Source organism: Diadema antillarum, unplaced genomic scaffold (assembly GCF_040938485.1).
Source record: "Diadema antillarum isolate AM-2024a unplaced genomic scaffold, OU_Dant_1.0 seq00000590_RagTag, whole genome shotgun sequence".
Classification (NCBI taxonomy): domain Eukaryota; kingdom Metazoa; phylum Echinodermata; class Echinoidea; order Diadematoida; family Diadematidae; genus Diadema; species Diadema antillarum.
This window is the reverse complement of record NW_027271522.1, coordinates 830,124-849,570: the sequence shown is the minus strand read 5'-3', so window position 1 is coordinate 849,570 and position 19,447 is coordinate 830,124. Positions and strand designations below refer to the sequence as shown.

At 40.0% G+C, this 19,447-nt stretch overlaps 1 protein-coding gene across 1 annotated transcript; it reads left to right on the top strand.

Annotated features, from left to right (window-relative positions):
* Nucleotides 1-4,703: 4,703 nt before the first annotated feature.
* On the top strand, nt 4,704-18,025 carry LOC139735668 (scavenger receptor cysteine-rich domain superfamily protein-like). The gene is made up of 8 exons (XM_071646419.1): nt 4,704-4,794; nt 7,830-8,150; nt 8,404-8,757; nt 9,298-9,492; nt 10,094-10,312; nt 14,429-14,694; nt 15,639-15,888; nt 17,886-18,025. Exons 1-8 carry the CDS (start codon nt 4,704-4,706, stop codon nt 18,023-18,025), a joined length of 1,836 nt encoding a protein of 611 aa, XP_071502520.1.
* The last annotated feature ends 1,422 nt before the right edge of the window (nt 18,026-19,447 follow it).

Genomic DNA, 19,447 nt, shown 5'->3' with positions numbered 1-19,447 from the left:
CGAGAAGATTTGATCAGTGTGTGCGTGTGTGTGTGTGCCTGTATGTGTGTTTGTGTTTATTTGTACTTGTGTTAGAAGGCATCCCAATAGCATGCTACAATAGCTTCTTATAGCTATAAATGTGATCAAGAACACTGTAGGAAGCAGAGCCCATTAACTACAACACTCGGTTCATGTTTGTTATGATGTAGGCCTATTAGTGGTGTTTGTCCCACCTTAGAGCCAAAAGTCCTACTACAGAAGCGTCCATGAGAGCTGGTTACCTGATCAACACATTATTGAAGTTTAGATGCCATCAAGCAAACAGGAGATTGCTAGTTTTAAAACGAATGTACCAATGAAAATGCTTGAACGCCATATTACTAAAAACAAACATACAAACAAGTTAACAAACAAGGTTTTCAATTTGTGAACATTCTTGGACTTTGAAGCTCAGGCCAGAGGTCGATGAGCTATGAACTGGTTCTTTTTTTATAAACATCAGATTTCTTAGTTTTCAAGAAGGTTGATAATCTGAATTAGCCATTTTCTCGACTTTATGATGCCTACTCTCACAGAAGGAAGGTAGCGCAAAGTTGCAAGTATAGACTGAGCTAGCATATTGATCTTCACCCAGATTATACTCCTTCATATTTATGTACATGTCGTTACATGTCAGTGTTTACGTTTTTCATCTGGGGTTGATTGAGCCATGGTACAAAATATGTGATTAACGAAGGGAGGATATACAGATAAACATCACAAGCCCAAGTACAAGATAGTATGCAAAACATATTGTAAATGGGTTTACTCTGTAACTTACAGAACATACATGTTAATGAGTACACAACTCTATGTATTTGATTATAATATGTATTATGCTATTTGATGTTGCATATCGATACAGTGGTATTTTCTTGGCTTGCTTCCACGCAGCTCACATCGCCTATGACATCACATTCTGCCATTTAAGTCTGGATGTTGCATATTATAATATCAGATAAGAACGCCATGGACAAAATAATAACTCAAGGTGTAGGTCCTACATTATACCAGTTGTACTTTAATATCTGTGACCCGTCTTACATGTTACCAGCAATTAGATTCAGCACCATCCTGAGTAAGCTTCAAAGTTGATATGATTGAAGGAAAATATCTCTCTCAACTTACGAGGGACCGGATAGTTTTTATCTGTTTTTACAATTTATAATCAATGGACACTATGTGAAATATTAGGCAAGATACGGAACGGCATGCAGGGAACACCGTACGCTGTCCGAGTCGAGACATATCGTCTTTTAATTCATTCTTACGAGTCAAGAGCCAGTGATAGGTGGAAAGCGAGAACGGAGGCGATGTCGACGAGGCCGATGTTCTTTCGACCGAAACTCATCATCGATAGTATTTTTCATGAGGCGCTGCCGAATGGTGTCATTCTGATGAATGTTTGTCCTTTGGGATTCACAGCTGTCTTTGTCACTTTCCGATGGAGAATTCGACAGAGCAGACGACCTGCCCAGGCGATGGTTTGGCGCCATTATCCCAGAGGATCGCTCGGATCGTCTGAGCGCGGCTTCTCCAGCTAATCCCAAGGCAATGGACTGTCTCTTGGCGAGTATCATTGTCTCCCTGATCCTTTTCCGGTCGGCTTCCCTCTCCCTCTCTGCCCGGCCCCTGCAAGCCTCAAACCACTCTTCCACGCTCCTACTCTTCGTAGTTCGTACGCGATGGATCTCTTCTCGAGTGCGCTGCTGCTCGGCGACCATGCCCTCTAGCCGGCGGCTCTCCTGGCGCGACAGGGCATCGAGATCGAAGTCGAGCCGCTTTCGTGCTGCCTCGTTGCTCCGCATCGTCTGGAGTTCGTTGACGCTGCTGGCTTGTAGCATGGTGGCAGGCATGATCTCCGCCCTTGTCATCGCGTTCAAGCGATGAGTGCGACATTCTAGCAGCTTATCCATGACGTATTCCAGTTGTCAACAAGTGGTCACATTGTTAACAAACGCATATTCTCTTAAAGTCTTTGTCTGTTTTGCCTCCGAGATTTTGGTGTATCTACTGAAAAGTCTACTCAAATTTCAATATATCGTGCAGAGCGGATAGTTTCATGTTTGTTTCCTTTGACAAGAATGCGACACGTTATGTCCTCCAAAAAGGTTTTTGTTTACGCAACAGACCACATTTTTATTTCCATGTCATCGTTGAGAAATATTTAGTGGATAAAATCAGCTTTGGGACATTGTGTTAATTCACCATCTAACTCTGATGTGAACTTGACGATGCAGTCCGCAGCAAAACCTGCAGGAAAATGTCTGCATCTTTTCGCTTCATACATCAGCCAAGCTGTGAGCTTTTCACTCAGCTCGCTTTTACTCTTATCAGGTAACATTTTGATCTCAATACATCAATTTACTGCTTCGGGGACCCAAGCATGACTTCTGTAAAATCTGATCGCTTTTGTAATAGCCCTAATCCTTTCAGAGCACTGTTGGTTATCAGTCAGACCACTATGAAAGGAGAATCCATGGAATACAACTTTGACGGGCTTATCACGTCCAATCTTACTTTGTCGCGAGTATGGATTGTTAAGCACAATTCCTTTGATGGGATAGTTATTGATGTGCAGTATATCAAATCAATATAATTATCTGTCCACGTAGCATTCTCTACTTGGTGTATAGGCAAGGCGAATGGCGAAATATCTTCTTTCCACACCACGGACACGGCGAGAGAGTGATGTGTGTGTGAGGATACATTACGATTTCATTACTTCTCGACGCTCTGAAATTATGAGACTCAAATAACCCAGAACAGCTGCCACGTACGACTTCGTCAACGTTAAACCGGATGCTAGGCGTCGTAAGATTCCGTCGTTGTTGTTCCCTTCTTTTTCCTTGATTTACACCTTAATTGATATCTCGCTCACTCGTCTTGAATTTCAAGTCTTCGAAGAAAGCAATAACCAAAACGTATGGCATTAATATTCAGCCGTGGATATTTTATACCTTCCGAAATCGACTACGCTTTCTTTTGCTTTGACGATTATTGAATGTTTGACGAACAGAGCATAAAGAACGCGATCAGTCAGAAGAAATTTTCAGCTGGCTGTGTATTGACCGAACGTCCTGTGTGTGGGGGAGCAGGCACGAAACACGTCCATATCATTGCGATTTTTTCTCCATCATCCCAAATCTGCGATCAATGCAAAGCATGGCGTAGAAACATTTAATCCCCTTGTGAGAGTAGAGTAGAGGGATTTTTTTTTTTTTTTTTTGTCGATTCGATATGTGGTATTCGAATAGTCGGTATTTGAATTATTCCGTTGAAATGTGTAGGCCCTATATCAAGAATTCATTCTCTGTTTGATAATGCGAGGAGCATTAATACGCACACGCACATACACACACAAACACTCACACACACACACATATACATATTCACAAATGGAAATGTAGATATTATTATGTATGTATATATATATATATATATATATATATATATATATATGTGTGTGTGTGTGTGTGTGTGTGTGTGTGTGTGTGTAAAAAGTGTATGTATGTAGTCCTACACACGTGAGCAATGAAAGCGTTGCACCAATTACAGATTACATTTAAAGGGATTATTGGTTGAGGTGAGAATTCAGCTTTTTATCTTTTGTTAAGATACTTAGAAACCACTTTATGGAATGTTAAAAAGCATACATTTCTAAGAAGAATGTTTGGAAATGGCTGAAATACCGTAAAACAAGGTAGTAAAAATCGAGCCTTGTAAAATGCGGGTCCCACCTCTTATTATGATCGCTTTGTTTTGGCTATCTCAGCCACTTCATTTCGTCAAATAAACTTTGAATTCCCCTTAGAATTATGTGCTCTTTTATATTTCATAAGAGGTTTCTCATTAGGCCCTATCTCAAAAAATATCATGAAAAACAAACGTTGGAAACCTAAAGCCCAGCTCAACCAAAATTGTACCGTTCATTTAATACGGGATATATTAAGCCTATTTGTGTGTAATTGACCGGGTGTCATTTTGTCCTGAGCAGAGCGTTTCTAGTTATCTCGTCTAAGCGCAACAGTGATATAAAGTCTTAACTTTGACCAAGTGTGCGTGCGGGTACCATTGGTCTATAGGTGCATTATATAAGAATGATATGTGATAACATATATAAGAGCGATTCATCATAATGTACGTACATAAACCCTATGCCGGATTTTATTCCCCCACGAATGTATCACGAGCCAAATACACGGCAGATGTGGAATATACCAACGAAGCATATGGCTTATGAGAGGTACCGAACACACCGTTAAGGGCTGCAAAAAATAGAACGGGCGGGAGGGGGGGGGGGGGGGGAGTGAAGTAATAAAATGGCACTCTTACGCTCACTCGGGATGCCGAAATCATAACGATTATTTGCTCTTGCCCGTGTTTCTTTATCATGCTTATGATATCATGTTTGCTGTTGTGTGCCAGAATTGAATGCATAGGGGAGCAACAACGAGGCAAATAACACACATGTTCTCGGACTATGATCATGTACCAACACCCGGAACCAGTTTTAGATAAGAGTTTGGATTCGAGGCTTGATTTAGAGAGCATATGCAGTCGTCCTAAGACTGAGTTACTAACTTTGTAAGGGTTTGTCTTCATCATAGCGTCGTATAATGCCAACTACTACTTAGAGTGCCATTTTACCTTACGCGAAACTCTTATATAAAGGAATAACTATGTCAAGAGACACGACCTGCCTCTTGGTTTACTTGTCCATGTACTTGATGTGGTTGAAGGTCAGTGGAAGTCAGGCTGAAAACACAACGGGTGAGTAGCAATTATTGTTTGATTCCCCTCCCCTCCCCCGTCCATTACATTTAATCGCTGTAGCTTCGTCTGAATGAAAAAAAAAATGCAGAACGACAGAATTTTATACTCTCTCCCTCCCCCCCTCTCTCTCTCCCTCTCTCTCTCCCTCTCTCTCTCTCTCTCTCTCTCTCTCTCTATATATATATATATATATATATATATATACACATACATATACATATACATATACATATACATAATATATACACATGTGTATCTTTATTTATTCATTCATTTATTTCTTTACATGTGTTTACATTTATTTATACAATGTATATATACACATATACAGAGTAGGCCCTATTCATATGCCATATTGCTTCTTAAAGGTGTAATGTAAAACTTGACACACACGCAGCCATATAATATATGTGTATATACTATGCGTGTATGTGTGTATACTAATATGCTTTGGAATATTATTTGTGCGTGTATGCGCGTGCTTTGATTATTTGTGAATATGATTGTTTGTTTTCTATGAAACATGATTGACACTCTGGCAAGGATTCACTTTGAAAAGTCTTTGATGCGTTCGGTAAAATCATGCCTGTGTCACTATTTCAGATGTCTCTGAAAGTCAGTTGCATAAGACACCATCATTAAAAGTCCTGTGTATGGAAGTCGACATGGCAATATTCACAGTCTTCCGTGAAAAGGATTGTTGCCTGCATGTAACCTAACTTTAATTAACAAGTTGCCTTACATCCTCGTAAAAACCAAATTAATCAGTGTTTTAGTATTAGCCATGATAACAACTTCATGGGCAATGATACTTGGGCTGGATTCAAACCAACGACCTCCTGTTCAGGCGTCTTGCCCACGGGACCACCGACCTTCAGCCCGACAGCAAAATGCTGGTTCTAGTTTTTATGGTGTGCAGCGGGTATTCATTCAAATTTAATGAAATCGAGTTGGTTTGATTGAAACTGATTGCCAGTTGCCCTATACATAGATGTAGAATAAGCAACTGATTGCTAATCACTACAATAAAAATATCTCGACGCAAGAACGTCATTTACTTGGAGCTTTAAATTGTACACCAACAATGTAGGGCCTACCCAATCAGTATTCATGCACGATCATTACACTAGATAACTGTGTGGAATTGAATTTAACGTTGGGTTTTATATGGAATGATAAACCCTTATAATACATAATAGGTGAAATGGACTGTTAAGTGTAAGAGGAAGGTAGAATCACTATACGTATTACATCAAACAGTGGTAGATAAAGAAATCATGTCTTGTCATGTCATGCAATAGATTCAAATTTAAATTCAAATCTATTTTTTCCATCAAATAAACAGAGAAATTATATACAATGTATAAGCTGAACATATTTTGTAACAATTGCAAAAACGTATAGATTAACAAATGAAAATGAAAATGAGATAACATGATAAGATGGCGACCTGCAAGTTCATATCTCTGTGGCGTGCTTGTGTGTGTTTTCTGAGCTTTATTCGCAGAGGTCTCATTTTGATTAGACCAACGCGCGAATGGTTGCAAGACAACATTGTACGTACGGTACCCAATTCCTTGTTGATTTTATCTGTCATAACCAGTATGTCTATGGTTTGACAGTAAAAAGACAGGTGAACAAGACACCACACTATAATTTCAATGCGAGGGACTGAAGGCTTCAAAAGAGATACAGATATCAGAATATTGACTCATTTGACGTCATTTTTTTTTTATTTTTTATAGTGAGTAAGCAATTAGACTGGTCTCGTGTTTGCTGATCTCCTGTGTACTTCTCTTGCAGAGAGACTGAAGAGTGACTAATATAGATAAAAGGACATGTAATATAACGACCGTAAAGACCTTTGGTCCGCCGTCCCTTCGTAATGATGAGCAATAAAGAATAGCTATTAAACCTCTATCAGGCCCGTAATTAGGGATTTTATGGGGTTTCAGAATTTAAAAAGTGGACCTTTTAGTAGTTTTAATTTATGTTCAGTCCCGTTATTTTACGCATACTGAGCAATGCCAAGAAGTAAAAAGGGGCGGGCGGGGTCCCCAGCCTGAACACCCCCCCCCCACCCCCTTACGGACCTGTCTATTGATAAAAGGTGATAACGTTGATAAATGTTGGAATTCGACCTGATTCGACGTATTTACATGCTAGCAAGTTGCAAGTGGCCTGCAAATCGCAACATTAAGACAAAGGTAGAATTACTATAAACCCACTTTGATAACGGACGTTGATACAATGTAGGAATTAGACCCGATGCAACGTACAAGCAAGCTAGGTGCAAGTGGTGAACACCGTCTTAATAGGCCTGCAATATTCTTTTGAAGGGCCAACACATGCTATTCATCGTCATGAATTACTCATGAAATTATCAGAAAAGCCAAGGAAAACATAACTCATTTTCACCGGGTTCATACAGAAAACGACTCGATTCTTAACACAGGGGATAACCAGCGTTTGAATTTTTGTTTCGTCACACACCGTAACGAGGCATCAAAGTAACGTGAACACGTTACTATAGGGTTTAATAAACGCAGAACAATATTTTGAAAATTAAAATAAGTTGTGAACATTCCGCAATCGGTCCAGCAGAATGGATTACAGTGCATCTATGGTGCATTCATTCTCCTAGTCGTTTTTTGTTAACGCTGTGTACTTTTGTATAAGCGTAACCATCAGTTTTTCTATCGTGATTACCCTACAACCACTATCACTACCTCAGAAAATTATTGTATGAGGTTACAAAACTCTTCGAAGCACGAGTCTACAACCGTTTTCGATCAAAAAATGAGCCCAATTCATTTTAATAGTTTCACAACTACTGAAAAAGTGGGTTCACAGACCTTGATTTGCTTGCTGATAAAAAAGCAGCTACATGCAGATAATCATACAGATATAATCGTTGCCAGCTTGAGGAACTCTGATCAGCTGTTAAAGATAATATATGTGCTTTTTAATGCCCTGAACATAATAGCCTGAGTACAGTCGTATATTTGGTTCTCTCTTCGGCTGAATTGCAGTTCCCTGGTCGGTTCGACTCGTCGACGGCAGCGTTGACTCTGAGGGTCGTGTTGAGGTCTTCCTGGACGATACTTGGGGCGCGATATGTGACAACCTGTGGGGACCCGAGGATGCCGAGGTTGTCTGCAAACAGCTCGGCTACGTCGGGGCGGACCTGGCTCTGTTAGCTTCGCCATTTGGGCAAGGAAATAACCCCGTACTCCTGGATAAAGTACAATGTAATGGCCTTGAATCAAACATATCAACTTGTCAGCATGCCGGTGTAGGCGTCAAGAGTTGCCACGAATCAAAAATTGCTGCCGTAACGTGCACAACTCAAGGTAAAGAGCCATTTATGTCTCATTCCTCTTTTAGATCCATTGATGTAAGTCTTAAGTTGATGAATGCATGAATGAAATGCCACTCGTTTCGAGCATTCCATAGTTACAGTTCGTAATTCCAAAGAATCCTGCCATAAATTCATTTTTTTTTTTTTGCCGAATTTTCGTTAGTGATTCCGAAAACGTAAAAGGGTTCGGGTCTTTTTTGTTTGAACTTCGTCAATCCGAGAGTTTTCTTCAATGTTATTACTAGGAAGCCTTCGGCTGGTCAACGGTTCGACACCTTCTGAGGGACGCATAGAAGTTCTCAGCGAGTCTGGAGAATGGGGAACTGTGTGTGATGACGACTGGGATATCTACGATGCACAGGTCGCATGCCGAGAGCTGGGTTATCCCGACGCGTTAGAAGCTCGTACAAACCCTTCTCCATCTCATTCTGAACCACCTTTCGGTCAAGGAACAGGCCCGATTCTGCTCGATGGGGTTGCATGTAGCCACTACTACTGGCAGAGGCAGAGACTTTTGCGACATTGTCCAGTGGAAAAGGGGTGGGGCATCCATGACTGTTCCCATAAGGAAGACGCAGGAGTGGTGTGCGACGACATAAGTGAGCTTGAGAATTGTTTCTTACCCCTCTCCAGTGTTACCACCGTAACACAGTTGCGCCCCTCAAACCCACCCACCAATAACGCAAGCGGTGAATCCAAGTACCCCATGGGGTACAGTGCGGATCAAGAAGATTCATTCGATACCTGTATGAGTACTCCTTAGATCCATGTGGATCCCCCAAACATCATACAAGCACACGCATTCACCAAATGTTTGTATTTTTGTATTAGCAGCGATCGAGGAGTAAAGCTTCCGTAAAATTTATGTTCGGTCAATGAGGTAGAGTGATTCCTCCCTCGTTCGACATAAACTTACAGAAAGACGAGATGATTATCGTCGTTGATTCAAGTACTTGGTAGTACCGGTAATCATTAAATCCAGTTTTGTGCATCGACGTCGCGCTGTTCCAGAAGTACGAATATCATGTTCCATTGACTCTCATCTTTGTTAATTTGTCATCATCATGTTTCCGCTTAAGCTTTCTTCATTTTTTTATATTTTCTTTGTTGATATTGCAATCCAATTTACCGGTTATTAGCTGTTCGTGTGGTGGGCGGAGACTTCCCGGATGAGGGTCGAGTGGAAGTTTTCTACGGAGGCACGTGGGGGACGATCTGCGCACACGAATGGAGCATCGAAGACGCGCACGTATTCTGTAGACAGTTGGGACATCCACTGGGAGCTCGCTCGATAAAGACTGTGCCTAGTGTCGATACACCCGTGTTACTAGATGGTTTGCAATGTAACGGAAGTGAGGCTAGCCTTTCTGACTGTCCGTCAAGTGGATGGGCCAACAATGAGAACTGTGATTCCGAGTCAGCTCCGATGGCAGGCGTTGTATGTAACGGTAGGATGACCAGGCCTTCCTTTGATTCATTCTCATAATTACGTTCTTTATACACATAGGAATCACTTTGTGTCAATCTCTCAATACATGCACTGCGAATGTAAACAGAATGAGGTTTTATTTGAGGACGAAAAAACGTGTAAACTGATATCATTTTTCTAATTAATTTTTATTTAATCTAATTTGATGTACTCAAATCATTTTCCAAATCAATCTTGATGCACGAAGTTAACCAAATGTTTTTCTTTATAGTTCACAATAACCCCTCACGAATACACGGTGAAATAAGATCAAATAATGATTGTTTTACGTCTGGCCTGTTGGTAGAAGTTGATAGAAATATGATCGTGCATATTTTGTACCTGCGAGGTGCAGTCTCTTGACGGTATATTAGGCCCCGGGCACTAGTATATAGGGGCCTATTCATAGGTGTCCTATGGCAGTTTTGTGTTTTATATTTGTTATATTTGTTTGTTTTTATCACCAGTTCCTACTGAAGTCATAGACTTACTCAGTGGATCGAGCTCCTTTGAAGGGGTCGTGAGATATCGAGAAGACACTACTAGCGGTTTGATCTGTGACGAGGACTGGGGGGACAGGGAAGCAACCGTTGTCTGTCGCCAGCTGGGATACACGGAAGCTGCCAGCTCGAAACCGGTCTCGCTCGAGAGTGTGAAGGGAAATATATTTTACAGGGATTACCAATGTGAGGGGACGGAATCTCAGTTAAGCGAATGCGCCTACAGGACTTTAAATTTCGCGGAGTGTGATTCTGATCACATTGCTCAAGTCACATGTGGACCTCCCAAAGGTAAGATCAAATCATTCCAACCTGGAAGAGACCTGTGATCAATATTGCTATCACACTTGCATTCTCGTGAAAATTCTACGATAATATTATCCATGGTTTTGGCCTCCGGCATATATAGGATCTACTCTTACTAATCAATATCGTTTCTCTTTGGTACACACTACATCACGTACGGCAGCCCTCCTTCACTCTTCTTATATGTAGAACCATCATGCCGTTACAAGGAAAAAGTATAGCTGTAGGCTACGTAGGCCAACTGGTTGCCAAGGGGTTTGTCTACGTAAATGATGTAAGCCCTTATTAATTCATCCAATCAAATTCGCGATGCTGTTCACTTTTATTGCACAGCCATAGAAAGTGAAGGTTTCGGAACCTCATCTAAATGCTATGAAAGCCAACTAAAAATGTTTAAAAAAAATAATAATTTCCTGTAATAACCATCGTGTTTGAGTCATTGGATTGACACAGATCCAGCATGATTAGAATTTTCTCTGTAAAGATCAATCGTTTGTGGCCATTATACACGCTGACTCAGGGACCATGGTAAGCTGTTCGTATTGGTGGATATATCCACAAAATCACGTTACAATGCAGGTTTATTGCCCAGTCGTTTTTATACCGAAAGTCGGTTTGTCAAACTTGGCAATATCATTTCTGTATCCGATGAAGTAATCTATATAAGCCGGAGTTGCGCAGGCCAAGATTAATGTTTTTAAAACATGATTCCTGATTCCCATCGTCCACAAAGGGGGTATGGAGGATCAGACGATTTGACTCGAAAGTACACACAGGGTGATTGGTTCTCATTAAAACGACCTGCGTCCGAGTTCGTGATTTCCGTTTTGCTATGGATAGTTATACTAGTATAGGTTTTCCCGGTCAATTTCATACTTTTGTCATTCAAGTTCCTATTCTGAGCATTCGATTTCACGCATTCCACGCTCGCAGCAATGAATCAGCAATCAAATTCAAAACCCGGTCATTCGAATTCACTATCCGAGCATTCAAATTCATTGTCGGAGCATTCAAATTCACTATCAGAACATTCAAATTCACTATCGGAACATTCAAATTTACTATCGGAGCATTCAAATTTAAGACAGGAGCACGCATTTCATCAATGAGCATTCAAAATCATGTCAAGCTGGCGACGGAATCTCATCGGTCATTCAAATTCGTGCATAGGCAACCATGTTCCAAATAACTGCATTCAATTTCTTTTTCCCTTTGTACTTTGATATTTTAGCTTTCATATCGTTTCGTCATTATTACTTTGTGTCTATCTCCATTGATTGCATAGCAAATTTACACCGGTATTTTTTCATGGAACCTGCGTTTACAAGCCTTGCTTTTGCGGTTCCATCATATTTCACAAGTCATAGAGAATTGTCTTATGTACATTATGTATGCTGACACACTTTCTGTTCATGACCCGACTTATAACATATTTTGTATCTTGCTTGGTTTGTATTCTTTTTTTTTTTTTGGATGTATTTTGATGTCAAGTGAAATATGAAAATAAACGTGCTGGAAGTGTTCACGGTGTCTCGAGTGCAAGACCAGTGCAGTTTCAGTTATTCAATTCAATTCAATTTAAAAGAAATCCTGAATGTGTTTTTCATTTGGCTTTGAATAAAATATTGGGATTTATGATGATTATTTATTTTGCAGTAGAGGTCCACGTGTCCTGTTCATTGAAAATTTTGAACTCGCGCTTAGCGAAAAGGAATATACAGGCACATGTCCCTCGGATTGGACATAAAATGGAGGTCCCATGATTGTGTGAGAGAGTCACAACTCATACTCGTACAAAATCCCACTTCATTTATTCATAGCAAAGAGCAGGGTGTTTAAGGCTTACATCCAACTGGACCCCATATGGAAGACCAGCTATTGCAGCTGAATATGGGTTATTCAGCCATGAATGTAAATGAAACAAACAAACAAACATTAGGCACTGTATAGTCCTACAGACGAGTATAATACGGAGGGTTGGTTGGACACCTTCGAGGAAAACAAACAAACAAACAATTACGACTATATTGAAACTGATACATGAACATTTTATACGTCTTGTTTGTTGTGTATTGCTGTCTTATTGGTTTACTTTTGCTGGACTATGTGAGATCATTGTGTGTCAGTTCGTCTTTAAATTGATGAATTGTCATTATGTGGTTGGTGTTGGGGCGTAAGCATGCAGTATCATCAAGAAATATGATTAAATTGTCGTTGTGTTGTTTGGATGCACTGCTGATTAGACATCACAATTTCAAATTTATTGAGATGAAAAACAAAGAATTCATGAACAGAGAACAATGTAGAACCTGTAACCAATCATAATTACACTATATGCAAGCCTTTATTGGTTATGTTGGCCCTATTTCCTTTCTTAAAAGTCTACTCCATTTTCCTCGTTAAATTGATTGCACGAAGTATGAACTTGATCGCCTAAAAATGAAATTGAACGCTCCAAACAAGCTCATTGGGACTATCACATGACTATCGCATGAATTTGAATGCACAAGTAAGAAAGTCGGTGCTCGCATTTTGAGATTGAATGCCCAATCGTGAATTTGATTTCACGAAAACGAAATAGAACGCCCGTAGATGAAATTGATCGCTCTGATTCTGAATTTGAATGCCCGAATATTTTCGCGTGCGTGCGCTGTGTGAATTTGAATGCACATTAATGAATTTGAATGACAGAAGTGTGAAAATGACCGGGAAAACCTATGTTAACTTATCGTCTTCAAACAGTGCAACTTTAAGTCGCATTGTCGCATGCCACGTCAAAATCAAATAAGCGAAGTGGATGTTAACTGGTATAACTTATGATGCGATTCTACTAGGTTTTACAAAAAAAACATTTCACGCTTTTGATTCTTAATAGTTCGAAAACTATATAGCAGATAACACTGTCATTGATACGAGTAATAGCTGAAAAGTGTTTAATTTAGTTGGAGGTGATTTGAATATCAAAGCCAATATTAGTTTCATGAAATCCATGATTTATTTCAATGTTTGGTTCCAGATTTTGATCATATTTTAACCCTCTGTACAAAACTTTAACTTGACACAGGAACCAATGATGCGTATGTGAGTGTGTACTTACAATGAACCTGAACAATGGACATGGCTACCACCTGTTCAGAGCTTTGCTCAAAGGCACATGAATGATTTATTAATTATTCATGTGGGTTGCCCTGAGCAGTGCTCGTCTGAATTCATGACAAAGGGTGAAATGCATGCATATTAAAAAAAGTAAACACATGTTTCCATGTGCTTGCATACACCACATTTCAGAATGAATAAAGACTAGTTGTGATAATGGAATTCTTCATGAATATGTAATAGATCATTCCCATCCAGGCCATTGTCCAGGACCATTGTCATGGGGCCCATTGCATAAAAGTTACAATTATGGTAACTTTGCCATCCAACGGTAACTACCATGGTAACAATACTCAACAGCCAATCAAAATCAAGAATTCCATGGAAGTTACCATTGGATGGCAGAGTTACCATAAATAATCACTTTTATGCAACGGGCCCCTGGGTGTCAACTACAGACTATACACACCAATACTAGTAACCCCTGTACAAACTTAAAGTTTTGTACGGAGGGTTGAAAATAAGGCAAAATCTGAAACCTAATTAAAAAAATAATGTTGGATTTAATGAAACTGAATCATGCTTGCATTTTCAAATTACCTTAAACAAAATTGTACACTACTCAGCTATTGCTCATATCAATATTAGTGTTATCTGACATACACTGTATGGTTTTTGAACTATTAAGGATCAAAAGTGGGAAATGTTTTTTGTAAAACCTAGTATTTTGTCTAATATGTTACACAGTAAAGTGATCAGATTACGAATGAGCCTCAAACTTGTAAAGATATGTAGACCTACACGCTCGTTCAAAGAAGATGATTGCAAACACAACTCAAAAAGGTCTTCAAATTCTAACGATTATAATTCTATTTGTATTCTATGATGAATGATGGCTAGATTTCGATATTCGACTAGACGGCAGCCAGTTTCCCGAGCAGGGTCGAGTGGACGTCTTCTTGAACGGAGAATGGGGTTTGCTGACCGATTCGTTTGTGTCCTCTGAGGTGCAAGAAGTTTGTTGCCGTCAACTGGGTTACGCCGGAACCACTATTGGATATCTTAGCCAACTTATTTTTCAGCGAGGCGTGAGCGATATCCTTATCGACAACATGGATTGTTTGGGCTCAGAGAAACGAATCCAGGATTGCTATAGAGTGGATCTGGTGAGTGACGGCGATACGTATAATACCCCTGATGACGCTGCCGAAGTGGTGTGCTATCCATATGGTGAGTAGGAAGCATTATAGTGTACCACTTACCTTTTAACCTGACACTTCTGTATGTGTCCCTATATTACGGGTGGGTATAGAGTAGGCTAATCCTTATCACTTTTATGTATACATAATTTCATACTACGTCTACACACACGTATTACACATAGTCACATGAGGACACATTGAAATCCGTATAATTATTAGAGTACTTACAACTTTGTATTTCCATGTATCGAGTGTTCATTTGAGCTGATATGGTTATTGCAACAATTTCCATTTTCATATTATCATGTAAGACATTATAACACAAGTTCAAAATAATGCTAATGTATTCATGAATCAATTCATCCTACATAACAGTGCTATGGCTCTGATTTAAGCAGGTCCATGTGTCATAACAACATAACCATATAATTATACATTAAGCATGAACGTTCATACGTTAGTACTGGCAAATCTAATTGAAACCGAATTGTAAACAGAGTATGCGTAGGATAAAACAAGGAGGTACGGGCGAGCTCGACTATAGTAGCACTTTGGTTGTATGAAATTGTGCACATTTTTTTTTCTCTATCCTGATTTTTTTTTCCTTTGGTGGTGGCTGAGGCAGAGTCTGTTGCGAATCATCCTGTGAGATTGATTGACGCCAACGGGAACAGCAATCAAGACTTCGGAATGGTTCAAATATTCAAAGACGGTCAATGGGGCGCTGTATGTGACTCCACTTTCACGGAAATTACGTGAGTATGTCGACTGCAATGATACTTCATATCCGGGAACTTTCTACATGTATTGTAGGTGGTATAGGGATGTTGCCACGATTTAGAAACGAGCCGCTATTGTTTTTTTCCCCTGTGTTAAGATTATTCAAATTATTTCCTAAACTTGTCTAGGTTCTGTGTAGGGAGCTTGGCCACTCCAACGTGATTGACTCGAGGTACCTCTACAGCTACGAGTACGACGGAACTGCGTGGGAGTACCCCAAGGTTTGGTTCGAGTTTTCCTATTGCCCGTCTGACGTCGACAAGATTTTCGAATGCTACCATGAGCCGTGGGGCCACACCAGTGGCTGCTCCGACATCAACTCCTTAGCCTTCGTTACGTGCGTTCCCTATGATCCTGTGATAACTTATACAACTACGGGTGAGATAGCGAAGAGAATATTTTGTCAAACTAATTGACATGTATCACGTTGCAGTACAAGGGCAAAAGCTCCGATCTAAACATATTTATTTACCCTGATGTTATGCTAGATGTGTCTGTGAAGATACATAAATATGAAGAAAATGCTGGAGGATAAATAAATATCAACACTAACACTAAAAGTATCAACAGTACTTGTGCATTACGATTTTTAAAAAAAAGAACCAGTGCCAGAGAACACACCGCATCGCACTTATACATTGTACTTGAGTCAGAATTCTATATAATATCATCTGTATGCAATTTGCACTGTGTACTTTACTGATTGCAGTTATAATGGAAAATTCCTCTTCCCTTCCCTTTTAAACAGCTTACTAATAGGAACGTGGTTAATCTATATTGACCGACGAATTTTGAGCAAAAATAAACAACAGGTTAAAGCACATAACACATAGCGTATTGTTATAAAGTGCTCAAGAAAAGGAAAAATTCTAACAGAATAAACAATGGGCCGGATGCATAAACGCTAGCAATTGCCTGTGCTAGCCTTTTACTCGAATCGGTATGCATAAAAACAAGCAATTGTTTGCGAGCAGAAGCTTTTGTTAGCAAGCACAAGCAATTGCCTGCTGCCCGCAAGCAATTGCTTAGAGCCCAAGCATTGCGTAAAAACTTATGTATAAAACATACCTTTTGCTTGTTCTTGCAAGCAATTGCTTACGATTTTCCAAGCTCTGTTAAATGAGCTTGAGCTTTTGCTTAACTGGGACGTTCCCTTTCAGGTATCATTTTCGTATTCATACAAGAAAGACCACACTTGTGCAGGAGTGGTAAAAATCTACAGGAGGTTATTCCTAAGTAGTGTAAGAAACTTTTTCGTTTCAACAACGGGAATGTCCAGTGGTTAGCACGCAAAATTTGATGAGAAACAGGTAGGATGTCTGACTTCGGTGGAGAGCAAGCATGGCAAGGAGACCTCTCTCTCTACGTGCGATCTGGCAGATCCGGGCTACTTACTATAAGCAGTGATGGGTATCAACCGGTACATGTGTGTATAGATGTGTGTGAGTCTGTGTGTGCATTTATGATTGTCATTTCGTAACTCTTCTGCTATGTCAGGAAATGTTTCCGCACACACATACCCTTTCAAAGACATGCTGTCACACTCGCCTTTGTTCTTGTGTTCGCACAGGCGTGACGTCCCTTTTGTTGAAAACGCAAGCAATTGCTTGTGCGGGACAAGCAAAAGGTATAGACACAAGCAAAATGTTATGCATACGGATTTAAGCAAGTGCTTGAGATAGACCTTTTGCTAGACGAGCTTGTGCTTTTGCTTGAAGCAATTGCTTACAAGCAATTGCTTGTTTCATGCATTCGGCCCAATTAGAATTACAAGGTACTACTATAATAGGCCCTACCTAGAAAAGTGATGAATGTGATAACAATATATTATTACCCAGGTCTAATCTATTGATGGTATCTCTCTGAAGAGTAATCACTATTCTCCAGGAGGGTATATACTTTTATTGTGATTACCTCAAGCATTGCTGGGTTCTCATACATACACATTTTGTCCAGTGGGAAATAACAAGTACCCGTCACCGTTGTCCAGTGGGACATGAGTGGGAAATGTTCACCGAGGATATGAGCGCCAACTAACTAATACAAAGCAATGTTCGAACCAAGAAGCAACTGCTTTAAAGTCAAGAGCCTTATCCCATCATGTATATACCATAAGATGACATTCCCGCTCGTTTATAGTCCTATTTTACGTCTCTATGATTCTCGATTACCTCTATCTTAGATCCTTGTCCTGAAAATTCAAGTATCAGTCTGGAGGCGTGGCAGATAATCATCATCACTCTTGCGGCTTTTGTGACGCTCTTCTCATCGCTTACTGTTGCTGCCGAGATGGAAAGTCAAAGCTATCTCCCTCTGCTGTAGACGGCACCGCCAACGCTACATACGTGCACTCGACGAATTCAACACACCTTGAGGTGGTATCGCCGCCGGAAGCCTGTTCTCCGCCACCTACGTGCCGCCCTCACCGGAAGCGGTTGAAGCGCCACCATCGTACGAATCGGTGACCCCGGACAGTGTGTCCAGAGACGCCGTAAATGGGTCTGAAGACGCGTAGCATCTACATGTAGATATTTTGATTATATAAAAAAATATATATAACTTTTAGTAAGATTCGTTCTGAAAGAGTGCCATAGGCCTATATTCGTTCATATAGTATAAAAAAGTAATAAACATCACTCGAGACCAGATGATGTTTTTGTGTGTCATGATAATAGATGAAATGCAATGCAGTTATTGTAATATGAAGTACTGTATCCGGTAAGCTTATATTTCTAAGCACGAGGAATAGGGTTAAAATCCCCAAAGCGAGCCATACACACACCCACGCACGCACACACACGCACACACACACGCACACACACACACACACCACATACCCTAACATGCATGCAGACTGTAATTCATTTTTTGAGACTGAAAAAAAAAATTTCGTGACAGATTTGGTATGTCGTTAACTGCGTAACCATTTTTGTTCACGAAATTTTCGCATGCTTTAAGAAATAATGCGATTGATCTTATTCTGCATGACAACACAAAATGATGGAATTGTTTTTTTTTTCTCACAAAGACAACGAAACTCTGTCCACTGCCTCTAACAAGGTATGGTCAGTTAAGGAAATATCCGTCAGCGGACCCTATTGGAAAGGGCAAATTTGACTATAGTCATAGTATTGTATGCAAAACTGCTTCGGCCTTGACAACTTATTTTTAAGCAATATGGTGTAGATTATTATGTCGCAACTTTTGTAGCAAAAAAAAAAAAAAATTCGCTTAAATAACAAATCAGACCAAAATCGATTTACATCAGATCTTTCATACGTTTTATCAACCACTTCAACAATCTTGGTTTGAGAGTTATTCAAACGCTTTACTACTGATTATGAGCAAATGAGTTTTGACGGTGCGAATTGATATTTACAACAAGCGAAAACTATGACCGATATTCTACTGTTGGCTTATAAATACCCTTTCCACAATAATTGTGCTATATGGCAATCTCTCAAAAACTTTTGTTTTTCATTCATTATATCATGAGATAACCCGCTATGTAATTGCACAATCTGTATCTGTTTCTGTGTCTGTATCTGTTTAATCATATTATATTCATATTGTGTAGTTATCAATGGAACGTCACGTGATGAAATAATATGTATACGGATTTGATCCGGGTGAAAATGAGCCGTATTGACCCGTATCAAACCGTATAAAAATCCGCGTTAAAATCCTTAACTTAATATGAGTTGGCTCAGTCGGTAGCGCGTCTGCCTCACGATCATGCGGCCCGGGTTCGAACCCGAGTCTGGACTGAGCAATGTTGTTTGTAAGCATACCGTCCCCTCTAGCAAGAGGCAAAACACTCTGTCCCTCGGATGGGACATAAAATGGAGGTCCCGTGTATGAGAGAGTAACAACTCATGCACGTAAAAGATCCCGCTTCATTCATTCATCGTAAAGAGCAGGGTGTTTAACCCGGTGA